At 39.7% G+C, this 27457-nt stretch overlaps 1 protein-coding gene across 1 annotated transcript in view; it reads left to right on the top strand.

The window, feature by feature from the left end:
* Positions 1 to 14863, top strand: part of galt (galactose-1-phosphate uridylyltransferase) — a 106279-nt gene extending 91416 nt beyond the window's left edge. The window contains exons 10-11 of the mRNA XM_060896174.1: positions 11564 to 11718; positions 14461 to 14863. Of these exons, the coding sequence (XP_060752157.1) occupies positions 11564 to 11718; positions 14461 to 14529 (224 nt within the window). The 3' untranslated portion in view covers positions 14530 to 14863. The remainder of the gene's footprint in view (positions 1 to 11563; positions 11719 to 14460) is intronic.
* The last annotated feature ends 12594 nt before the right edge of the window (positions 14864 to 27457 follow it).

Here is a 27457-nt window from a genome sequence, read left to right as displayed (position 1 = left end):
AGAGTTTTACACAGTAGAGTTCTCCTTTTGCTACAAACCATGAAAATCGATATGCTAACCAATAATGGATAACCCGTGACATTATCTATAGATAACAGCATCCCATTAACAGTTAAAACAATGAGAAATAGAGCCTAACAAAAGCTAAAAAAACAATGTACTCCGCTGTCTAATGTGACAGATTTGGGATGAAGTAAAAGCCAGTGCTCAGTACAGAGAGATAACAGGCAGGCTTGTGCCACCTGATAACCTTCAATGTAATGGAGAGAGATGGAGAAGACCTTTATTTTGTCTGCAAGCCCACAGTAACCTCACTGATAGTTTTGCTTCACTTACTGCCACGTTATCCATCGAAGAAAACGTTCTACTACAGAGCCACGGCCGCAACACACTTTATTTCCACCCATGTGGACAACACAAAAGGTCACAGATACTTTCTGGATATGAGGCTATTTGTTGGAAACTCACAGGAGAATATAGCCTCCAAAGGAGAACTTTGGAATAAGTTTTTCAATTTGTTCCTGGTATGTATAGACATCTTGTTTGTGGACCAGGTGCTGGATGGTGTGATTAGTTCTGGCAGACTTTTAAATTATATGGCAACCCTGTGACTTTAATATAACGATTTTAAATGAACGTTTTTAAATGATGCAATTGTTAAATTTGGTTAGATATTATTCTATAACTGGACACGATCCACGGACACTCATTCGATACACATCCATGTTTACTGCACCACCACATGCTGTCTTGCACATTCACTCAATTGCTGTTTTGCACATCACATCTCAATACCTCATCCAACTGCTGCTATTACATAGTGTATATATGTATACTAGAACCTTACAATATACATTATGCACAATGTTTGGTGCTATTTTGTGTATTGTCTTGTAGTGCTTTGTATTGTCTCTTTCATGCACGTTATGTGGCTAGGACAAGTTACTTTAAAGGTGGGGTGCACGATGTTTGAGAAGTCGGGCAATCTAACAAAACAAACGTGTAGCCAATGAGCAGAAAGAGGCGTGTCTTGTCAATATGCGGTGGAGAGAGTGTTCAGTGCGCATGTCTGACATTAGCCGAAAGCGATTGAAACATTGACATGGCGGATATCTGCCGTTACCTCTGCCTCGGGTTCTAGGTGTTGAACGTCGTCTTTCCCGTGAAACGGAGCTAAACCTTTCACGGTACAACACACAGTACTACAAAAACACATTTGTATAACCATAGTATTACTCATTGTGTTCATTTATTGAAAAAAATATACCCTCGGCCAGCTGCCCCAGCAGGTTCCGCCATAATAGTTGCCTGGGTTGCGCATGTCTGTGTGAGGCGGAGCTATCAAAACAGGGGTGACACCCATTTGCGTTAGGGACGTGTTTGTTTTGCTGATCTATGTCAACATTGGCTTTCAAACATCGTGCACCTCACCTTTAAGTCCCTGGCTTTGTGTTTTTTTCCTGTAGCTCTGTGTTGTTTTATGTAGCATCATGATCCTGGAGAAACACTTTCGCATTTCTCTATGTACCGTGTCAGCTATATATGGTTAAAATGACAATAAAAGCTTCTTGACTTGACTTGAAATGTTAGTTTTCAGTAGAAATACTGAGTCTAAATACTGATTGTAGATTTTATAGATGCGGTAAAACGTTGTAACTGAAGTTACATTCTCGGCAATGCATGACGTGTGTATACTGCATACTGATTTTAAATGCTTAGATCTTGATGTGTTGAAATTGTGCCCCAGTCTGCATGAATGTTGTGTAAGAAACTGGTGTACAACGAGTCTAAACATACAGTATCTTGGCTGCGCAAGAATCAACACACAAAGTGCACTTATTCACAATGAGATTGTATAAAAGGTTGTTAGTTGAAGGGAAAATAGGAAACATGCACGATTGTATGCCAATTTCTTACACAATCGTGCATGTTTCCTATTTTCCCTTCAACTAACAACCTTTTATACAATCTCATTGTGAATAAGTGATCTGTGGTCACGCTATGATCTGAGGGAACAAGCAAAGCCACTATCAAGTCTTCTTGATATAGAAACAAATGGAGATCCATACAATTGTAGACAGTTGAGGAAGCTGTGGTATCTGTAGGTTGTCACATACTGCACAGATACACTAGATATCATAGTACCTTTTTCCAAAATGAAGACTTTTTTTTGTCCTTTCTTTTAAACAGCTAGTGCAAGTGTAATCTCAGTCCATTATTTGCACTTGATTAGACTTGAACGCCACAATCATGTGAAGTGATTTTCTCACACCGGCGTCTGTCCGTACAAGTCTGCTTTTTTTGACGAAGGGTCACATCCTTTTCCCACCATAACCCTTAGTCATTTAGATCCACAGGCCATTTCATCGCTGGCAGATGAATTATCTCTGTAAATTTGATGCTGACATCTATAATGGGCCTTAGTCAGGCTTATTTAAATAGCCGGTCAGGCATACGAAATTAGCCGTACGCAGATATTAAACTGATTCCAGCTCAGATCCATTTAGGGCTCCTTTGCAGGCAGGTTTGGGGTCTGTTACTGGGGCCTTAAATGTTTAAAAACCTCAGGTACGCTTAGGTTGAAGTACAGAGCTGTAGAGTATTACAGCCCTGACCAAACCCTCCCTTATATCTCACTTTCTGCTTTGTACTTTGCTGTGCAAGAAAGCCAAACAAGTGCGGGGAAAATTCTCTCCCATTTCTCTCAGTTGCTTGCAACATCTCTCCATCTACAACATGTCTCCAAAAGTGTTTAAAATGGCCTCCTATGTGTTTTACTTAACATGAACCCATCAAAAGTAATAAATAAATACGTTCCACACTCTCCCCACACAAATAGCTTCCTGCCACAATGTGAATAATATTAAGCTAAATATCCAGGATTCTATCATGAAATATTACTGTACATAAACCAGATGTGTGGTGAGATAAGCACACAGTCTAATACTTAGTGTATGGTTCTCTCTTTCATGCTCTTCATGGTACTATTGATTGGAGGGCGTTGATTTGGACTTGGACTGTAGTCTAATAAAGGCTGATGGTGGTGTGGATAAACAGAGCCTCATTGTTGTTGTTTTTTTTTAAAGACACATTTGTACAGCAGGCCCGAGAAGCCAGAGCATGGGCTTTATGATAAAAGAAGCAATAGATAGTATTGAAAATGGTTTCTTCTTTACATTTACAACAAACATCCTTGTCCGGAGCGACTTACATTTTATCTCATTGTATACAACTGAGCAATTGAGGGTTAAGGACCTTGCTCAGGGGCCCAACAGTGGCAGCTTGGTGGACCTGGGATTTGACATTGTGCTCAATAGTACAACACCTTAAACACTAATCTACCACATCCCCCATCCTTGCATTGTTAACAATAGGTAAAAACCAGACGACTTGGTGCCACGGGTATATTTCACCAAGCATGATCAAGAATCTAACATTTTCACAGGAAGACTCTAAAGCCTGAACATCTGTGAGAGTTGCGTAACATGAATCCACCTTCTATTCCTAAACCTGCCATCATTTAGGAATGATCCAGGACTGCAGGTGGTGTTGCTGAAATTTCATGAGCATTTAAAAAAGCCACAACAAAAAGAAGAAGTCCTTCATCTTGAAACTCATCTGTTTGCTTTCTCCACAATTATGTCATTTTGTTTGCCAAGCAGAGTGGCATCAACTTATGAAGTATTCCGAGGCCGTAAGTGAAAAATCAGCCCAGGGAGCATCCAAATCATTAACTTTATACTGACTGCTTCCAGGAGGAATGTAGCTAACTTGGCATTCAACTCCATCTTCTTTGCTATTAACATGTTTTTCAATTTTGAAAAGGCACTAGCAGGTTTTATGCCCTCATTACTTTGTTGGCAGAAGTGTATGAATATCTGCTGGCATTGGGCATTTACCAAGCGGTTTTGCCATGTTTGCAATTTGAGACCTTGAGAAATGTCGACATGAAGAAGAAGATTTGAGAAACGTCAAAAGCAATGCTGATAGTCGTGCTGTAAAAAAAAAAATCTATTACTACATCCAGGATTTTTAATACACTGCCGTTGATGATGTTAAATGAATTTGCATCACATTCTGCATATATTAGCATGTATTTGTGATAGTAAGACCAACTATTGCACCGTTAATACCAATGGCATTATCTGACGGCAAAGGCAATAAATGATATTATGAGCAAGTTCTTTAAAGGTGCGGTGCACGATGTTTTAAAGCCAATGTTGACATTTGAAATCACCAAAACAAACACGCCCCTAACCCAAATGGGTGTCACCCATGTTTTGATAGCTCCGCCCCACTCAGACATACACAACCCAGGCAGCTATTATGGCGGAACCTGCTGGGGCAGCTGGTCGAGGGGATATTTTTATCAGTAAATGAACTCAATGAGTAATACTATGGTAATACAAGTGTGTATTTGTAGTACTGTGTGTTGTACCGTGAAAGACGTTCAACACCTAGAACCCGAGGCAGAGGTAACGGCAGGTATCCGCCATGTCAATGTTTCAATTGCTTTCAGCTAATGTCAGACATGCGCACTGAACACTGTCTCCCCTGCATAGTGACAAGACACGCCCCTTTCTGCTCATTGGCTACACGCTTGTTTTGTTGTCAGTTTTCTAAAGCATTTTTCAAACATCGTGCACCCCACCTTTAATGCAAATTCATTTTAGTCGATTGGTAAAATCCAAATCACCCCATTGTATAAAATGTTAATAAATGCATTGTTCTTTATAATAAAATAAAATCGTGCACTATAATCACATTTATTAAGATAATATTTAGAACTTATAATCTAAACATATGTACATATTATCTAAAACAAGTAGTGGTTTCATATTGCTTCCTGGCTGATCTTAGCCCCATCGGGAATACCATTACACATCTTTCTTAACCGTTGTTCCTGTTGTGAACCTTGTATTATTTGTAAAAACAGCACCATCTGTTTGCCTGATTGCAATTCAGAGGAAACAGTGCTATACGCTGATGTTCTGCATGGTAAAGATTCTGAGCAAGACCAGTCTTTCCTGCATGATCTGTTCTAGCTTTCTCCAGCCATCAGTGTTTTTTTTTACCAGCCTTGGGAAAGACACAAGGGGTTTTGAGCCTTGGATCAAGATGGGCATGCATTATTTTCATTAGGAGTGTGTTTACAAAGCCAGGCCATAGTCAGGAAAGTTAAAACAGAAGTTATTTTCTCAATCTGTCCGGGTAATTGACCTCCAGCAGATGACTAATAAGGAAAAGCCGGGATTGCTGCTTGCCTTAAAGGCATGAGAAGCAGTCAATTTATTTGTCTTATTTGCTTTCACTTATACATCTGCAGACTGGCAGCGTGGTGCCGAGCGCTGCTTTTCCACAGCCAAACTCGCTCCCTCACTTACACCCTCAATATAACTTTGTTGTTCTCAGCCGTGACATTCTGTCCAGGTGTGTTTGGTCTCATTTCTTGCCTGACTTCCTTTCGCTAGCTTCAGTTGTTCCTCCATCTTGAAAACACCATACATCCAGTGTAAAGTTCTATATATACGGCTCAGGCATCGGACTTGGAGTTACGATTGTCACTCTTTGCACTGTATACTCGTGTCCAGATTGTCATGAAGAAGTGAAGAAAATAAAAATAGTATTTTTTTTTTGTTTCCTGTAGTCAACGACAACACAGAGGAAGTGTGACTTATCACAGAAAATGTGAGAGCTACGTTTACATCATTCACAAAAGACTTCCCTTCCTTCCTCTGACACCATTGTTCTCCAGACTTCATCTTCCTTTATATGTCATATATGTCAGTTTCTTTCCTCTGCCCTTCCAAGACTCGTTCTTCACTTTAGACTTTATGCCCTTTGTCCTCGCAGCCTCTTCGTATCATCCTCTTTTTTTTTTTTTGTGACGCCCAACAATTTCCTTCCATTTCCCAGCGTGCTAATTGGTCTGTAGAAAGATAGTTTCATTCAGGGATCGAGAGCCGTGGGAGTCGCAATTAATAATGGATGTCATTACATGTCGCTTCTTGTGAAAAAGACCTTGTTTTTCTATTTCAATAGAGCTCATTAATTTGAGCAAAAAAAAAAAAAAAAAGGTGCTTTGTTTCTTTTTTTGTCTTCAGTAGAGCAAAGGCAGTCTGATCCGCTATGGAGGGAAGGAGCTAATTAACTCTCTGCACTGTTGTGCAAGTAACACGTTTGTTGCTAATGAGCAACTTTAACTATAATGTCACCTTTCTATAAATCGTACGTTTGAATTCTTTTCAGGAGTGACAGGAAGACCTGCACGAGTATAGGTGTGAATTTCTGCCTATGCTTTCGAAATTGTGTTAACCTTTGTGCGATTTGCCTTTCATTCCAGTAAGGCCTTTGTCTTCTGAGCTGCACATTACAAATTAAAACCTGAACACTACAAAATGTAGGAAGAAAATGTGTTTGTGTGTGTGTGTGTGTGTGTGTGTGTGTGTGTGTGTGTGTGTGTGTGTGTGCAGGCTTTAATAAGTCGACTCTGGGTGCTGCAGCGTCTTGACCACGTTTTCACATTCTCTAGCCCCAAGCTGTTTAGGCACACTTGGGGGACTAATATGAATCACACAATCTGTGTTTCAGCTCCTCTCTGAGATTATATAACAAACCCCAGCCCTGCACTTTCCTCGAGTAACGGAATGGATTTCATTTTGAATAATGCAGCATGGAGGCCAATTTTGTGAAATTCATTTGCTTAGTCAGGAAACAGAATGAAGAGTAAATAAAGCTACAGGCAGACCAGCTTTTAACAAGTTATCCAGAGTTCACACCGCAAATTAGTGTTAATTAACGAGGAACTTTTTGAGGCCTGGAATTGTACATTTATCCTTCGTTTTATGTTGCTGCGAATGTCTGAAGCCAGTAAAAAGTGAGAATAATGAGACGTAAACCATCTGTCAGTAGACACAAGCAGCTTAGTAGAACAAGCGAGCACACCGAGTGCCCGATCATGGGTCGCTCTATATAACAGTCGGTGTTACATGAATTAAAACAGCTAAAATTATGCACAGTTTTAAATACGAATACAGTTCATAGTGAATTTGCTATTAATCTGCAGTTAAATCTAAATTTTTAAACATATGAAAAAGATATTGCTGTAGAAAAAGGTCAACTGTTTTCTAGAGGGACTGATTTTGCTGTTATCAGAACAAATCATGACTCTATATTTACCGTATTTTCCGCACTATAAAGCGCACCGTATCATAAGTCGCAGTCTCAATTACGGGGTCTATTTCTGTACTTAACCCATACATAAGGCGCACCATATTATAAGGCGCATGTTAAAACATACGGTCTGCAAAAAAGGTAACGGAAGCAAAACAGTGAGTTTAGCTGAACTTTATTCTACTATTTAACAATACACACACATTATTTTTTAAATCAATCTTCTCCCACAAATCCATCAAAGTCCTCATCTACTGTGTCTTCTTAACTTGGCGCAGTTCATTTTCTTGCTTCTTCCACTTCCGAACCATAGATTCATTGATGTTGAAATCTTTCGCAGCTGCTCTATTCCCATTTACAACCGCGTAACTGATAGCCTGTAGTTTGAATTGTGCCTCGTAAGCATCTCTCTTCACTGGTGCCATTTTTGGGGGTCCTTAGACAAACAAAGTTGTCTTCTTCTTCTTCTGATTTTAATTTGGCGGATGGCAAACCAACTTAAGGTGCATTTACCGCCACCTACTGGACTGGAGTGTGGAGCGCATAATGGTTAGGAAGAAACAAATGTTGTTTTGCAACATACCGGTAATATACCTACCGGAGGCATGGCGGAGGTAAGCGTACGTACCGTACGTATTACGAAATGTTCTCTGATTGGTTTATCGCTGCCAGCGTACGTAGTGTATGTATTACGTCCCTGTGTCAGCGGGAAATGATCCGACAGTCAATCAAGCGGAGCGCTTACCAAAGTCGCACAACAACACTTTTACAGATTTTTGGAACTCAGTGCGCACATAAGGCGCACCGGATTATTAGGCGCACGGCCGATTTTTGAGAAAATTTACGGCTTTCTAGGTGCGCCTTATAGTGCGGAAAATACGGTACACCTGTAACATTCCCGTCTGTGACGTCTGTGTTTCCTTCACCACTGCTCTCTTGAGGTAACAGTGTAGTATTAGTAGTTTTGATGGTTATTGAGTCTGATCTGAGGTAATAATAGTTTAGAATACTAATACTAGTCAAATTAACAAAAGGCTAACTATTACATTATAATTTCAACAATTATTCATGGCTTCATAGTCCTAGGATTTGATCCCGGGACTCACAAAATTCCACAGAGTAGTCCAAAATCTTAACCACCCATCTATCACGTCATCAGAAGCAAGAAGAATGCGGTTAAGCCAATTTCCTATACTTTTTTTTGGTAAAGTTATTTGAAATAAACTGTTCAGCTGTTCATACATTGTTCAATGCCTAGGCTATAACTGCTGTAACTGCTGAATGCTAGTGCGCAATGTGGGACTGACAGGATTCAATTCAATTCAATTCAAGTTTATTTGTATAGCGCTTTTTACAATGGACATTGTCACAAAGCAGCTTTACAGAACATAAACATAAAACAAAAGATAAACATAAGGAGAAGTATAAAGAATTAATATAATAAAAATTCAAGATATATACAGTTCACAGTGTGTATGTATGTATGTATGTGTGTATGTGTATTTGTCCCCAATGAGCAAGTCTGAGGGCTCAGGCAACAGTGGCAAGGAAAAACTCCCTTAGATTGGTAAAGGAAGAAACCTTGAGAGGAACCAGACTCAAGGGGAACCCATCCTCATATGGGTGACACTAGATGGTGTGGTTACAAATATACAAGTATCACAGAGTCCAACTGGAGCCGGTAGATCTGTAGATGTCTCAGGGTTCTCACAGAGTCAGCCTTGTCTCAGTGGAGGTCCAGAAATTTCAACGCACGGAAGACGATCTTAGCATGGGTGTCTCAGCATGGGTAGAAAAAGAGAAGAGAAGAGCAGTGCATAGGGATTAATATATCTGCTGTTCATAAGAATGTGCAAGTCTAGTGTGATAGTGCACAATATTTATGGGATGTATTATGTGTACGCCTGACTAAAGAGATGAGTTTTCAATCTACATTTAAACTGTGAAAGTGTGTCTGAGCCCCGAACACTATCAGGAAGACTATTCCAAAGTTTGGGAGCTAAATAAGAAAACGCTCTTCCGCCTTTAGTAGACTTAGATATTCTGGGGACTACCAGGAGTCCTGAGTTTTGTGATCTCAGAGAGCGTGAAGGATTGTAACGTGTTAGAACACTAGTTAGATACATGGGAGCTAAACCATTAAGAGCCTTGTACGTAAGTAGCAGCAGTTTGTAATCAATTCTAAACTTAACAGGTAGCCAGTGTAGAGACGATAAAATTGGGGTTATATGGTCATACTTTCTTGTCCTAGTGAGAACTCTGGCCGCTGCATTTTGGACTAACTGTAGCCTATTTATTAAAGATGCAGGACAAGCACCTAGTAATGCATTACAATAGTCCAGTCTAGAGGTCATGAAAGCGTGAACTAGCTTCTCAGCATCAGATACAGACAGGATGTTTCTCAGCTTGGCAATATTTGAGGTGGAAGAAGGCTGTTTTTGTGATTTGGGCGACGTGATTTTCAAAAGACAAGTTACTGTCTAATATAACAAGGATTGCTAACATCATTTCAGAACTTCACCAATGTTAAAAAAGTGTGTAGATTACCGTCATGTCCTGTAATAGGGATCCGTTTGTTTAACTTTTCTGTAGGTAATAAACTAAGAACGTAAGAAAACATTCACACAGTAAAGTAGCATAACTTGTTTTAGAGTCTCTATTTATATACACAAATATACATAAACACGCCAAAGTAGCATCGTTTTGTATATTAAAGCTTTGACAATCTTTCATGATTCTCACCCATATATAAAGACTATTAAGACTATAGACTGATCGACGTTACACACACACACACATTCTGAATATCACACATATGCAGATGCACACAACACAAACATAAATGAAAACCTGTCCTAATATGAACATACGGGCTAAAAAAAACTCCCTGAAACTGTAGAAGTGCTTTGTGTGGAGGTCTGAGGCTAATTGTGCTTGATCCTGTATGCAGGACCTTGCTCAATCCAAAGGACACGACTTAGCATCAATAGACTTTAAACGATCAAATGGTGCCTAAATAGCTGCTTTTGTCTCCTTACAACAAACATATTGATAAACTGTTAATTAAATTAATTGAGTAAAGCAATACAAACAGTAGCTGTGTATGTATGTGTATCACAGAAGACGTTAAGGCATATGACATTTCACTGCACGTTAGTTTAATCGAGTTGCATTTTCTATGCCTTTGACAGGCTTGAGCTCAATGTATTAAGTTACAACCATAATTCTTCATCAACGCTGCACTCCGTTAACTCCAGTGCATAAGAGACATCGCGTCTGGGTTATTTTGTGTGCCGTGACCTCTGTGTAAGTCTAAATTACCACCTTGTTCACAATTATATTAGCAGTGATGTCATCGCCGCCGCCCTGTGTAAGTAGTGTGCAGCCAAATCGCTTGCTACGCTCGGCCGTAGCGCCAAATGTTATTACAGCTCCAGACGTTATTTACTGTAGGCACCGCTGTGGAGCTAAGCTCTGAATTATTTTCTCTGGCATGAATTAAAATGGCCATCATCCAGCATTCGCCTCATAACTTCACACAGCACAGAAGTCACAGTGAATCAAATACGAAGTAGGAAAAGTCAACACAAGAGATAGGAAACTTCAGATGTTAGTCGTCTTAGCCAACAAGTGAGAGCGTGAGTGTGAATATGTGTTTCTCAGAGAAAAAAAAAAGGTCTGCCCTAGACGCAATAACACCTCCTGCAAGCGAGCAAATGTGTTCAGAGTGAAACAAAGAGAACAGGAAAGAATATCAGTGGAGGATGTTAACAAGCGTTTTATTGAAGCCGACAGGATGAAACATATTTAACTTGCATGAGTTGCTTTCCATTTATTATTATGAGTATAAGCATGCTAGGACTGAAGCCAAACCACTAGTTCTCATGGCCGGTTTTTACCTTTATATGCACCATGAAACCTTAACAAGAGATTCCGTTCGTCCTGCTGACATGCAGACGTTTGCAGACAGTTCCTAGAGTTCCTGTGTTGTTAATTAGGGCTCTAACTAGACCCCAGTGGACCGAATAGCTCAGTGAAGCTCTCAAAGTGTCAGCTTTTATCTGTCCCTGTACATTTTATCTAGACTATTAGCATTTGATTCACAACAGAGATGCCAAAGTAACAAATATCCAGTTAATTCAGTCTTAATACATTTTGCAGGAGACTGCAATGATAGATTCAGCATGTTAGCTATCTTGATTGTCAGTAAGCTGTCTTTCCTGCACCGTACACAAATACAAAGCTGTCAGCGTTCTTCAGCATGTCCAGCTGCTGTCGGATTTTATCTGCTAACAATCCGTAACTATTTCAAGCAGGGATCATTGTTAGATCTGTAGCAATCTGCTAAGCCTAAACACGGCGATGTATATTTTGCTGTGTATTTTTTTAGGAGCACCAACAGGAAGTCATCTGGAAGAAGACATGAGCCACTGGCAGCTTCACGCACACTACTACCCTCCTCTACTTCGCTCGGCCACCGTCCGCAAGTTCATGGTGGGATATGAAATGCTGGCTCAGGAGCAGCGGGACCTTACGCCCGAACAGGTCAGCGCTGTCTGATATTGTAGCTTCAGTACTTCAGATTTCAGAGTAATATAACATTTTGGATATGCCAGATAACACATGCTTATCAAACTTACTTACTGCATCATATTCAGCTGTGCAGCGTTTCTATTTAGAGAACTTGCACTGACTCAGACTGTCATCACTTACTTGTAAGAGACTGAATTGGCCTAACGTCATAATTTGGAGCAATTACCACTGAACTAGAGAATACTTGAGAAAGATGCTTGCTTTCAAGTGACTTGTGATGTGATTTTGTTCTATGTCTGAAAAGCATGAGGCAAAAAGTAAAGTTTTTCAAAGTGTTGTGGATTTTTTTTGAATACACTTTAATGACTTTAGCTAAATAAAAACCCCTCTCAGATTTGGTACTTTGTGCTGTAACGTGGCCAATGATCTGGCACGTCCTCGCTACCTGTCAGCTACTGTCAGACATACGCCATGCTGTATGACCCTGTCTTGTTTGAAAGAGAAAAAGGGGTTGAATTAAAACAGTTCATCTCTCCATCCTTCCGTCTTTTCATCCCATGTTCCACTTGACTTGTTCACAGCAGGCCACAAGGCAGAATGTCCAGCTCTTGACTGATCTCCATCTGGACGTGTTGATTGATTTCTTGATCAAATTAGCCAGTGGCATCAGGTCGCTGTCAGTATGCCAGTGTATGTCTGTGACTCTGTGGCTCTGACTCATCTCCCAACGGGTCACATAAATTACCTGAACCAATCCATCAACTCTGCACTAAATCCTCTCCCATTTCACTCAGATTAGCTCATAACCTTTACGCCAAGCAGATAATCCAGTATGCCACATCTATAGAAATCAAAAACCTCTATGTTAACTTTTTGAAATAGTGTATCCGTGTATCCATCCATAGCCAATTCTACTCCAAGTACTCAGTCCTCTAAAAAAATGATCAAAACACGTTTGAAGAACCGGAATATCCCCCACAATAAATCAACCATCATAATAACACCACTCTCTTCTCCAGACCCAGCACCCCACTTTCACCCAATCTAACATGCCACCTATATACTGTAGCCATCACCCATTTTAACAAATCCACCATGATGATTTAAAGCAGTCCCCCTACTACAGTAAGCCCAGTACTATCACAGCAGTCATCCTACCAAACATGTCCACCCCAGTCACCTGAAATGGCCTAAACAACACACTAATCGCCCAAGCCACTTACTCCTAAACTATTCATCTAACTCAACATGTCTACCCGGTCACCTGAAACACCATAACCAACACACTAATCGCCCAAACCACTACCCCAAACTATTCATCCGAACCAATATGTTTACCCCATCAACTGGAAAGAATATTAATCAATACACCAATCACCCAAGCCATTACCTCTACACTTTTCATCCAACACAACACATTCCACCCAGTCACCTGAAACAGCATAAGCAAACACACTAAGCACCCAAGCCACTACCCCTAAACTATTCATCTAACCCAACATATCTACCCCTGTCACCTGAAACAACCTTAAGCAACACACCAAACACCCAAGACACTACCCCTAAACTATTCATCCAACCCAACATATTTACCCCGTCACCTGAAACAAACTTAAGCAACACACCAAACACCCAAGACACTACCCCTAAACTATTCATCCAACCCAACATATCTACCCCATCAACTGAAACAATATTAACCAACACACCATTCACCCAAACCACTACCTCTACACTTTATCTCTAAGCCAACACCTACAACCCTATCACCGAACTCGAACACCATTTTTCCACACAGTACTTCCACAGTACTTTTCAAACCCAACACGTCCACAACAATAATTCACCCAACCCACTAACTCCACATCAGTCAATCAACATTTCTACCTCAGTTTAAGCCTATTGCCTCCACACCCTTTGACAGCTAAAGACTTTTTATATTCACCACTAATGCTTTAATAGTCTCCTAGCATTTTCATCACACCGTATAGATCTGTGTCTATGTGTGACTTTTACATCAACGCATTATGGGAGTAGCAAAGGTGCTAAATGTAATACAGGAGTTCCTTTTTATCTTTTAGTGCTGCAATTTCCTGATTGAATAATTTGAGATCTCAATGTGAAGGTGCACCTCTAGGGTGATTTAATGTGCTATAACATTTATTATGGTTTAGTGAATGCTCCAGGCCTGTGGAGAACCCAGCTGTAGATTTGCTGCCGCTTATGAGACTGACCTCTGTTAGCTACAGCACTGGCCGCTATCAAATTGTGCCAGAGCAGTGGGTGGCATAGGAATTAAGCGGTGTGACGCTGTGAAGAAATTGGATCAGGAAATGACAGGGGCACTAGCCTGTTTAATCACTCTTCCTGAGAGCCAAAGAGGAGACTGTAACTCCCCTCCTTTTCAGACATCAAAGCTCGCCTCTGCTTGTTTTCTGTATGCACCAGGCGTGAATACCAGGCACATCCTTGGGCTCTTTGTATGGCTGTATGTGTGTTATGTGGTGGCGTTGCTATGTCTGCTGACTTTATTGGGATGGGTTCGCATCTCCTGTCTTGATTCAAACGTAGCCTCAGGGAAAATGCAAAAGACGAACTTAAATGTTTTCTCCTCTTTACAGCCGAGTTGTTTTTCTACCGGACATTCCTGCAGAGATGTGGTTAGCCCTTGGTTTTTCAAGTGTTGATTCATAGCAGCCCAGAACAACTGACTTGCTAAGTGTGTGTACTGTATATGTGTGTGTGTTTCCACAGGCTGCTGAGAGATTACGGGCTCTCTCTGAGGAGCACTACAATACCAAAGCGAAGGGGCATCAGATTTGAAAATGGATATAAAGTGAGTGCTAAAATACGGAAGACACATTTCGAATGTTTCATAATTGGCTGTGGAAACTCAAGACCTAGATACCTGCTCAGGTAAAGATGCTGATATGAAACTTGACAGCAGCTCCTCAGATGGATGTCTTTATTTTGACCGAAACACAATTAAAACACAGTTTTGTTTTGTTTTTCCGCAGTAATATTTGTGATCAGATTTTATAAATGACCGATCCATACCAGTGTCTGTGTCCTAAAATGATGACTTACATGAAATATGTATTAATTGCTGATCAACTTTAAAAAATGGCCTATCAATAAATAATTACCATGAAATAGCTTTTACAGCCTGAAGACACTATATTTTGACACTTTCACAGTTTAAGGAGGATGTGACCTCCTGGAGCTTTACTTCAACCATTGTGTTAGTTCACTGACTTTCAGGGACAAGACATTTTCCAAATCAAGCCAATTAACAAGCGGCACGGCAGAAGGTCCTGTACAGATTCCATCAGCGGTTTTGAACAGGTTGCAGAATGTGCTGGCCGAACCTGAGACTGTTGCAGCCATCTGCTCCAGTCCTGGGTGATATTAGAGATGACATGTAAACTGAGAAGCTCTTCAGCATATTGTAGCAATTAGGAGTAATAATTCATAAAACAGCTTCCATTCAGGGTCCTGACTATTTTTTTTTTGTGGTTTGGTTTCATTTTACCTGTTTATACGGATGTAGCCCACAACCTTAACCGCTGAGCCACCAGTGTAATATTTTCATTCTCTATATTACCGAAGCTGAAGCTGGAACCAGGAACCAAGTCAAGTGAATACATTTTATTGTCATATCAACCAGAGTACACAGTATAATGAAACCATGTTCCTGCAGGACCATGTTACATAAAATACAGATCTATAAGAGACAACACTGAACTGGGTACACCCCATCTATCTATCTATCCATCCAATCATTCATTCTCTACACTGCTTATCGTACTGGGTCACAGGGAACCTGGAGCCTGCACTAGGAGACTCAAACACACTCACAAACACATATTCACACTCTATGGACAATATAGTCATGGCAATCAAACCCCTGAGGCATGGGGAGAATATGCAAATTCCACCCACACAGCAGAGGTGTAGACCTACACCAGGGGTGTCCAACCAGTCAGAGACCAAAAGCCACATTTTTTTATTGTGTTATCACAAAGAGCCACATCATACACATGGGCACACATTTTTTTTTGGGCACACACTTTTTTTCCCCTGCCATTTTGAGAGCGATCTTGACACAAATTGTTTTCTCAAATGATTTTGCTCTTACTGGGAAACTTTGAGGTATTTTCATCCCACTCACATGCGTGTTTGACGAAAATACCGTATTGAACTCAAGCGATGCGAACACGCATATTAAAAAGACACAAATACAAACTTCGTTATGAACGTAAGAGCCGCATGAAACCGGGCAAAGAGCCTCATGGGGCTCGGGAGCCGCGGGTTGGCCACTCCTGACCTACACAGTACAACATAAAGTGCATGTGTGCAAAAAGTGCAAGACAGCACAGTGCAAGGCAACTGTAAATACTGAAAATAGTGCCTCAAAAACAGAAAAACTTCTATACAGTAGGTTTTTACCAGATATACCTCTGGTTTCATGAAAAAGTTAAAGGTCTCTGTGCAGCACTGATCCATCATCATAGACCATACTAATGACCGCTTAGCTTTATTGCCTTTATAAGACAACGCTGAATGCTTCAACTCTAGCTGTGAGTATATTGCTCCTATTCACTTTGTTGCTGTTGCCAATAAAACAGCAGCCATAAATAACTTAAGGTGTGACAAAATGATTACAGGTCTATGTCCTCTATACGTATCAATTATTTAGGCCTGGGAAAAATCGGCAGCACCATATCTGTAAAAAATAATAAAAGAGCTATTTGTGTCAAGATGCATTGCCAGAATATGTCATTACTGAAGTATATATCTTGTGTTTCTCCTGTTTAGTCCGAGGGGGAAATGTCAAAATAGTAGAGTAACCATTTGAGCAGAGTCCCTGAAGTCCCTGAAGTCAGCTCATTTACTTCAACTGAACAAGATCTTTAGAATGATCAATCAAAAACACTGACTGATGCTTTGTATTCTGGGTTTGATAGTGAAATGTCAATAATATACTATGTCTTTAATATAAAGGAGCTTTCATATATTTTTGTTGGATTGTGTGATTCATTCATTCATTCATTCATTCATTCATTCATTCATCTTCTACCGCTTATCCGAACTACCTCGGGTCACGGGGAGCCTGTGCCTATCTCAGGCGTCATTGGGCATCAAGGCAGGATACACCCTGGACGGCGTGCCAACCCATCGCAGGGCACACACACACACTCTCATTCACTCACACAATCACACACTTTAGACAATTTTCCAGAGCTGCCAATCAACCTACCATGCATGTCTTTGGACCGGGGGAGGAAACCGGAGTACCCGGAGGAAACCCCCGAGGCACGGGGAGAACATGCAAACTCCACACACACAAGGTGGAGGCGGGAATCGAACCCCGACCCTGGAGGTGTGAGGTGAACGTGCTAACCACTAAGCCACCGTGCCCCCTTGGATTGTGTCCTTTTTAGGTGGAGGCGGGAATCGAACCCCGACCCTGGAGGTGTGAGGTGAACGTGCTAACCACTAAGCCACCGTGCCCCCTTGGATTGTGTCCTTTTTATTTATTTATTTATTTATTTATTTTTTTTTTAAGAATTTTGCTGCTTTTACTGTACTTACGAACAAGCTCAAGTGTCGGTTATATGCACAAAGGAGACATGGATGATAACTTTATCTTTGAGCCAAGGTGGTCATTTGTCTTCCACCATATATTGGGTCCTTGTCCTGTCATCTGCTGCCTGAACATGTTCCCCAGGGAGCTTTGCCGCTCCTTCACGTCATCCTCTCTGGCTATCCTTCATCCTGAACCTCTCCGAACTCTACACTTTTCTCATTAAAAGTGGCACGTTACGGATGGCTCTCTGCTCCGAGGTGGAGTATCAATTCTGATCGATCATTCTGATTTCCATGAGAGCGTCACTGTTGCTAGCACAACACGTCCTGAAGCCTTGCAGCATCTCATCCATCTCTTGCACAATTCATAGGTCACGGGTCCCATTACCCATTGCCTCTGTGCAATCCATAAGGAGATATGTGTTTATTAAAAAGTTTGTCCCGGGATCAATCCGGTGTGGATTCTCTTGGCGGTTCGGCATGCTAATAACGACAAGATCTGTTTTGTTTTTACGGCTTTTAGCGATCTATAATGTTGTACGGTGAGCTTGTGCATCATGACTACACCGCATGTCTGAGGAAGCCGCTTTATTACTTCTGCCAGGCGAATGGCTGAAAGGAACTCGTGTTAAATCTATAATGAATTCAGAAAGTTCTGTATACTCTTAAGTTGTTCCTGGTTACAACATTACAAATATAATGTACTTGTAGAAAGGAAATGATTTATAATCAGACTCTCTGGTGTCACCCAGATGACGATGGCCTCCCTGTTGAGTCACAGTTTCTTCCTCTTATCATCAGAGGGAGTTGTTCCTCATCACCATCACATCTGACTTGCTCATTTAGACTTTAGCATTTTTTTTTTTTAAGACTAGCATTTTTATACTGTAATGCTGATTAATTTATTTTTATGTTCCTGTAATGCTGCTTTGCGAAAATGTTCACTGTTAAAAGTATAAAAAAAGTATAAAAAAATAAAATAAAATAGATTTTTATTTATTTATTTGATTTTGAGTTTCATTTATTCTTTAAAAAAAAAAAAAGTCGTTGAACATTTTTTTTTCCTACTGAGAACATTCAGGATCTCTGAGCGTCCTACAAAACCACAGCCAGGTTTATTTCCTGTCTTTCATTCCTACGATAATTTGAAGCAGTGCATCACATTTGGAAGGTAGGACATCTTTTTTCAGTTCAATTCAGAAAGACCAGATGGTTGTGAATGTTAATCGGCATTGTGCGGACATGTCAAGGTCCCGGAGCCCTTATGTCATTATATTAGTATCTACACATCACAGGATTTGTTCTGGAGATGGAATAGTGAAAAGATCATGGCATAGTGTGGTGCTGCTTATGCCTGCAGTTTGAATATGTTATATGTTTGAATAATGTTGTAGTGATAATACAAATAAAGTTATGACTGCTAGGCCAAAAAAAAAAAAACATAAGAAAAACAAATAATAACAAAAATATTTCTTCCTGAAATACGTAAACTAACACCTGGCTATTAAAATAAATAAATAAATAAATAAATAAATAAATAAATAAATAAATAAATAAATAAATAATATAAATGGTGATAAGATCATGGCATAGTGTGGTGCTGCTTTCGACTACAGTTTCAATAACAATGTTGTAGTGATAATACTAATATTACTGTAGGTATAATGGCTAGGCCAAAAATAAATAAATAAATGAATTATGTATAAAAATATTTCTTCCTGAAATACTACAACTAACACTTGGCTATTAAAATAAATAAATGAATAAATAAATAATTGAATGAATGAATGAATAAACAAACAAACAAACAAATAAACAAATCAATCAGTCTGTGTGCTCTTTTTGCTGGATTTCTTAGACTGATTATTTGTAGTCTGTGACCTTGTGAACCAGCATCGGTGCTCATCGACAGAAACATCTAAAGCACTGGATAAGATTGTCTTCCAAATGCCAGTCATGTAAAGGTAATAACACTGTTTAGTTTGCAGCTAGAATCACACAATAATAACCACAACGACTGTGATGGAGCAGTATTTATGGACGTCTTAATTCTTACCCTGGGCTCTAAGGTCTTTTTTGATGCGTGCACTATTGTGAGGTTCTATAAGGGCAGATGAGATGGGTTTAAACCGTTCAAGGGGTCAGAAGCTCAGCCCACATCACTGTACTTCATCACTACATATAAAAGTATAAAAAATATAAAAACAAGCATAATATGATTTATGTGACAATTGGTGTTCGCAGAACCTTGTGTAAAGCCTTCACAAAAACATGTTCTGATGTGGACTGAACTTGTGCGTCTCTACTGCCAAAAAAAACGTATCTGATCTTATCAAGAGTGGGATAAAGAGCAGAGAGAAACTATTTCGATAAAAGTCAGAGTGCTGGGTCAAAGATACTACTCAATTAAATGTAGAAGTAGAGAGGCAAGTCTCCACAGGAGTGTAAGAAAAAATCGGATCTAGGTTTTAACATAGCCATATATTCAGGATAAAAACATAATTCGTAAGCAGTCAGTTATAAGGACAATATATTTCTTAAATAAACCTAGACCTTTAGCCTTTGGCTTAGTGTTCAGGGAATGGTTTTCAATGCTGTGGCATACAAGTAACAAAAACAAAACTAGCTGGCAAAGTAACAAAACAGACAAATTTAAGGATCGAATTTAAAATATAACTAGCAAGCTAAAGCTAACCAGCTAATACAACAAATGTAAAAACTTGTCTAGGTTGAAGAAAAAAAAACGAGCAGGTTTATAAAAATTATCAAATTAAAATTAATAATATGTAAAGTCCATGTATTCTAGTTAGAATTAGAATACAAACACAGTAGAGTAAGTCGTGGAAAAGAGGTGGGGGGGGGGTGGTGGAGAAAAGTGTCAGGAGTGTTGTGTGACAGAAAAGTGTCAGCAGGAATCAAAGGAAAGGTCTACGACAAGACAGTATTGATGGGTGAGCAGCTATGGGTTAGAGACTGAGGCAGAGATGGAGGTAGCAGAGATGAGGATGTTGAGGTTCTCTTTAGGATTGATGAGGATGGACAGGATTAGGAAGGAGCACATCAGTGGGACAGCTCAGGTTGGCTGTTTTTAGGACAAGGTCAGAGAGGATAGACTGAGATGGTTTGGACATGTACAGAGGAGGGAGTTGGTTATATTGGTAGAAGGATGTTAGAGATGAAGCTGCAGGTAAGAGGTCAAGAGGAAGGCCAAGGAGTAGATGTATAAATGTGGTAAATGGGGACAGAAGGTAATTGGTGTGAGAGTAGAGGATACCGAGGATAGAGTTATGTGGAAACTGATGATCCGCTGTGGCGACCCCTAACGGGAAAAGACGAAAGTAGAAGAAAAAGAAGACACAGTACAGTAAGTGGCAAAATGATGAGTAATAATAAACACATTATGATGTATGAATTCCCATAATTATTATAGTTTAATATAATATACTCTGTGACAGTACATGCTAGGCTTTGTACAATTAGTCAGTAGTTATTTCTAATTCTGATACAGTACACAAGATTACAGGTTGCCAGTCCTGGTCCTGGACAAACCCCCCCCGTCTTACACCTTTCTTACACCTCCACTGCACACAGCCGCTTCACAGAAACACTTAATTAACTGTTTAGTTGAATCAGATGGAAAAACCGTGAAATGTGCAGGATAACGGGTGATAAATGATGTCTGATATACGGGGAGACTGCTTTTACCATTTAAGTCAGAATGTATTAACAGATTATCAGTTTATCTGTTCAATTTATTCCCAGATTTCCTTATCACAGCGTACACCATACCGTTACACCCCCTGATGTGAAGTTCTCATTACACCTTCTCCTACTGACTCTGCTGCTGTCACGCAGGAAAACATTTCTATTACAGTATGTCAAATTGCATCAGTCACACACACACACACACACACACGGTCACAGGTGTGAACGTCTCACACCCTTCCTCTTACACAAGCGTCTGGTTCTCTATCTTTGTGGACAAAGTCTATCTGAGCACAGTCACCTGTTCGAAGAACATCTGTCAGGAGGTGGAGCAAAATCTGCCAAGCAATTTTATTTGCTAATTCCAAGTTTCCACAACATGGAGGTGTGTGTTTGTGCATGGATTTCTGTGTTGTGTCAGTGTGAGAGTGTGATGCAGTTTGACACGTCATAATGGAAATATTTTAGAAAAGAAACGATCCTGGATCCAAGATCAAATTTATTGCAGCCCTCATTAATAACTGCCTGGATTAAATTACTAGCAGGTTAGATTTAGGGAAGTAGAACTCTGCTATGTTTATCTGGAAATATCTCAGGAAAGACAAAAAACAATTTACAACATCCTGTGCAGATCTTTGTTGAGAGAAATTATGAACCGTCCTGATTATGCTGCCTTTTCTACATCTGGGTGTTTTTTCTTTCTGTGTGTGTGTGTTCTTTCCAGGGTTAAGTGACATATTTAAACCCTCTGGATTATGTCACGCCCACTTTGAGTATAAATCCTGATCCAGATCATGGTCCAGATCGGAATATTTAGAGCACAAAGCAAATGCACATACAAACTGTGGAACATTCTACATGAGATGGACCACAGCTCCATCAGACGTGATCAAAGCTGGAATATACAGAACACACCAATAAACGTATACAGAAAACGCCAATAAACGTTTTTAGGCTGGAATTACATGCCCAATTTGAATCATCAGAACATGTAAACACGTGTGTGTGTGTGTGTGTGTGTGTGTGTGTTTTAAATGAGAACACAGACTGAAATCTGAGTAGGACCAGAAGGCCCTGTGAAGTGTTTCTTATTTGCTTTGCCCCATCGTCCTCGAAAATGCACAGTGCTAACTGTACTTTGGTGAGCAGATGCTCGCACACTGCACAACCCCCACTGTGTGTGTATATGGTGTGTGTACACGGACACCTGTACGTACTCACCGCAAATGAGCCGAGAAATGGAAAGCTGTCCTGCAGAACCGTCCTCACACCCACTTTCAACCTTCCTCCCACTCGTCTTCCTCCTGTCAGTCGTCCCACCGGATTCTGCAGTTGTACTTTGCAATGCAATGAGATATTTTTTTAAAGACCGTATACGATTTTCGTTTATGTCCGTTTATCTGTTGTGCTGTGTACATGTTTATTTATTGATTTTTTTAGGTCTAGATGCAAACCTGTAGCCTTAGCTACACTCTCTGTGGTAAGCTTTCAGAAAAAAACAACAATAGTGGTTCGGGTATTTGTATTTATATTTGAATATGTTTTCCTGATCATGTGTTTGTGTATTATGCTAAAGTAACGAATAGCTACTTAGTATTAAACAGTCATGGATGGAATGGAACATTATATTTAACTGCGTATTTGTTTTCTCTGTTTACGCAGTTGCCTTGAACGGCGCACATGTCTGTATGTCCACACATATATGCTGTTAGGCTAGTTCTCTATAATGTTAGCTGGTTAATCTAAATTTATGTTTATTAGCTAGATACTTTAGGTTTTTCTGGTGGTCCAGCCGCAGGGTCTTGCTTTCTCACTGCTGTGACCTGGGTTCGATTCCTGATCAGGGAACATTCCCAACCATTTAGTGGCAGCAGTGGTTTAACAGTAAATGTTCAAGGTTGTTGATTGAAGGATCGAGCTTCAAGCTGCTACTGTTGAGCCATTGATCAAGGCCCCTATCAGCGGTGCTGTATCATGGCTGACCATGCACTCTGACCCCAAACTCCAAATTTTGGATATGTGAAGAAAGAATTTTGATGTTCTGTAATGTATATGTGACAAAAACAGCTTTAATTTTATTCTAAAATCTGTGCCAGTTACAATATGCTGAGTGGATAATCCACTGTGGGGACCCTAAACAGAGAGCAGCCAAAAGGCAACAAAAACATTAGCTAGCTAATTTAGTGATGAATTGGTTATATAATGGAAATGGGATTTTGTTTTAGGTTTAGAACAGTACAGCTGTCTTTATTACGTCGAAATTCCTTATAGTCCAACACTGATAATAATGATAATCACTCCAGCGTTGTATACCTGTATGTTCTGCTAGCTCCAACTCCTCACACTGACTTGTATGTTTAAGACATTTTATTTGAATTCTCGAAAAAAAAATGTTGTAGTTTCTCTTGATATTTTCCCAGTGTGAACCTGTAGTATGCTTTGATATAATTGCAATTATATAGTGTCTGTTTATTAATGCAGCAATGTATACAACACTCAATAATACCTAAAAAAAAAATTGCAAGCTGGATGGAGTCATAAAAATCCTTTAAGATTGTAAGCCATGGTGGAGAAATTTCACTCTAAAGAGCGAACAAAACAAAAAAAGTCCAATTCAGAATTCACTATTTCTAAAGCAAGCCTGATTAGCTGATTAGACACCTGCTAAGTCGCATGCTATGTCTGTCGCTAAACCTCAACCATAACCTACAAACACGATGCTTTGATTAACGCTGAGACGCTGCACCGGTTCAATGCTCCACATATTGAGAGGTTGTTTTTATAGTGTCATCCAAAGCCAATTTCTCCATCTGTCGCCTGCCTCCCGTTGCAGCTGCTTGTTTGGAGAACGTGCGACCTGAGTGGTACACAAGCCTGCATGCTGCTTTACTGGCTCGTACTTTTACAAGCTGAGAAACTTCACGCAGCAGACAGACATCATTAATTTAGTCTATCTGAGGGCAAATCGGACCAGAGGTTTTGCCACGACTATCGTCGACCCCGTCTCATCTTTCTGCCAGATCTATCTGTCATTACTTGACGGCTGACCAGAAAAAGCAATGTTTAATGTTCGAAAGCCAATAATTTCTCTCTTCTCGTTTGCTTAGTAGATCATTAACTTTGTTTGCCAAAGGCCACAACCTTGAGCAGGTTGCGATAAAGTGTTTGGGTGAAGTCTTTTTAAAATACACCGACTAAGCAACAAAATTGTGTCCTTCATTAAACGAGTTCTTAACATAAAGGCTCGGATTATTGCAGACGACGGCACTTTTTCTCTGATCGTTACGGATTTGCCTTCCGAGTAAATAAGCACGTTTTATATTGCCTGTCAAACTGCAATGCCTGTGTTATGCAGAAAGCCTACGGAAAGGTAGCGCACCGTGATTAGCATTACCCCTCACCTTCCTCCTCAACCTCCTCATCTTATTCTGTTCAGATCCAGGTGCTCGTCTGTGTATTCCTTTTGCGTTTTGACGAACAAGGACCTGTTACCTGAACGAACAACAGGATTAGCTTTCATGACGATGAGTGAAATACGGGGCATGTTTTCAGGAACGTTACTCATGTTATTCTTACTGGATTCGGAGGAAGTGTGTGTTTACGAGAGCACTGAAAGATTCGTATAACAGAAACATGCTCGGGATTTTCTGTTTACTTTCTGAGATTTTTGTGCCAATCTGAAAGAATTTCATCTTAATTGCAGTTCAGTGCTGCATTGAAGTGTTTATATATACCATAAATGTGCAGAATGTAGAAAGAAAAAAATCTCCTCTTATGCGCATGTTACATGTAATCTGAACTAACGGTGTGCAGATGTGATGATTAGTGTCAGTGTTACTAGAATAAAGAGAACTGCTGAGTCCTGTATCAGGCAACAAGCAGCCCGAATTTGTTCATAATGTTTAATAATGTCTTAAAAAATACATATTTACTACAAATAAATACTTATAATGTGCTTAGAGTGTGATGAGCTGATGTTCTTCATTATTCACTGTTATTATAAAATTGCTATTACTACTAATAATAGTACTATTACAATTACTTTTGTGTTACCACCACCACTAATACTACTAATATTAATTATTATTAATACTACTATTACTATGCTCCTTTTATTACTACTAAGTACCACTAATAATTATAATAATATCAATAATGCTTGTAATACTACTACTAAAAATAATAATAACAATAATATTACTACTACTACAAATACCACTACTACTTACACTACTAATATTATTATTATTAATAATACCTTTACAAGAAGAAGCGCTTGCTTGTCACATACTGTATATGTTACAGCAAAGTGAAATTCTATCTTTGTGTATCCCAAGTTTGTAGGTTGGGGTCAGAGTACAGGGTCAGCTACTGTATGATACAGTGCCCCTGGAGCAGCAAGGGTTAAGGGCCTTGCTCAAGGGCCCAACAGTGGTAGCATAGCAGTACTTGGGCTTGAACCTTGATCCTCTGATCAACAACCCAGAGCCTTAATTTCTTGAGTCACCACTTCCCAAGTAGTAGTACATTTACTACTAATACTACTGCTAATACTACTAGTTTTATTGTTACAGTATTAACAGTACTACCGCTACTGCTACTACTACTACAACCACAACTACAACAACAACTAATAATAATAATAATAATAATAATAATAATAATTTTACTACTAATTCTGCTACTACTACTAATCAAAATTTTACTAATAATTATACTACTAATTCTTTTATTATGACTCATAAATGTTTTATTTATTTTATTAACTTTTATTATGACTACTACTATTACTATTCCTTTACCTACAACTACTACCACTACTGCCACCACTACTTCTTAAAATTATTGTTATTACTACTACAGTACTATTACTTTTATTATTATTACTACTCTTAGTTATTACTATTCATAATTCTGCTATTACTGCTCTGATTTATATTCTTTCCACTAGTACTACTACTAACTACTTTAGTACTACTACCAACCTTTAAATATGTACATTTTTGCTTTAAATTATGCTAATGCATACACACCCAGGCTTACACACACTGCTTCTAAATCTGCAGCTTGGGAGCTTGTTTACTTGTGTGTGAGAACCTGCTGCTATAACCCCTGCAAAACATATGCAAGCGTGGACGAGTGTTTTCCCAGGGGAAAGAGGATTATACTGAGCCGATCGCATGTGGATCCGGCCGTAATGCCAGTCGCACTCGGGGTGCAATCATGAGGTGTGGCAGAGCTTCTAATTAAAAAGAGGAAGGATGTAAGTCACGTTAAAATCGATGTCTGTCAGGAACATGAAGCCTTGACAGAAACCTGGGGTATGGCGCTCTGTGTGTGTGTGTGTGTCCGGCCTGCTCTGGTTGATCTGGGTGGGGGGCCATGATGAGTGTGGATCGGTGTGATCAGTGTGTAGCCGCAGCAGCTCTGGCAGCTTCCACATTGAGAGGAAGCCGGTGGTCTGTGTTTATTGTGGTGGCGTTAACGTTGTCGCAGCACTGGCCACACACACTAAGGACCACGTGTTGGGGGAATTCTGTGTGGCAAAATGTTGCCATATGTTAACTGTAGGCAAATGTCTATTAACTTACTGTATAGTTACGGGAAAAGGAATTAAGAAAGCGCTAGGATTTTGTCATTTCAATATGGGATTATTTCTTTTTCTTTTTTTTTAAATGGACGAGAAAGTGAATTTACATTTAAATGTATTTTAATGGAGACAATTTTATCCAAAGTCACTGACAAATAAGGAAAAAAAGCGATGCAGCAGTGCTTAGTCCGTCCAAATCTTTCACTTTCTCATTTGTAAACTTTCCTCACGTCAACTTTCATGCTAATACCTCTACTGCTGCCGTCTCATCCATCGCTAACTAGCTGTGCTAAATCTCCGCTGTATCTCGGATCAACCGTGTCATACAGTATGTATGTCATCGACCGTATGCTGAAGCTGTGTTGCTTTCTAAGGTTTTGTTTGCTATCCTCATTAACTGTACTTTAGATTTCTCAGGGAACAAAACAAGCTTTTTTCTTTTTAGGAGCTAACAACAAAACAAGATAGTTATCCCTTATTTTTGAGATGGTTGAACCGTTTTTTTCTCTCTAATGAAACACCATTGCTCTACCAATGACACCAGAGCATCAGAGAACTACTAACTTCTCACAGGAATAATGAAAATATAGCAGCGAATTAGCACCAGATTCACTAAACACATCACAAATATTTACTGTTTCATGGAGGATTTTTCAGTTTACAACATAAATAGATGGTATTTATTTGCTGCCTCCCAGATTGAACACCAGCAATCAGCACTCACTTCGTTTTTGGTGTGAAACCGAACCAAAATTCTGACACGTTCTTTGTCATGAAAGCAGACACACAGTTTGTGTTTGCTTGACTGAACGTATTAAAAGCTCGCTAGTCTGGACTCCTGGTCCGTGCTGCAGATGGCTAAATCCT

This window comes from Tachysurus vachellii, chromosome 20 (genome assembly GCF_030014155.1).
Source record: "Tachysurus vachellii isolate PV-2020 chromosome 20, HZAU_Pvac_v1, whole genome shotgun sequence".
Taxonomy (NCBI): Eukaryota; Metazoa; Chordata; class Actinopteri; order Siluriformes; family Bagridae; genus Tachysurus; species Tachysurus vachellii.
Note: the sequence above shows the minus strand (reverse complement) of the source record. Positions and strands in the feature narration are given on the sequence as shown.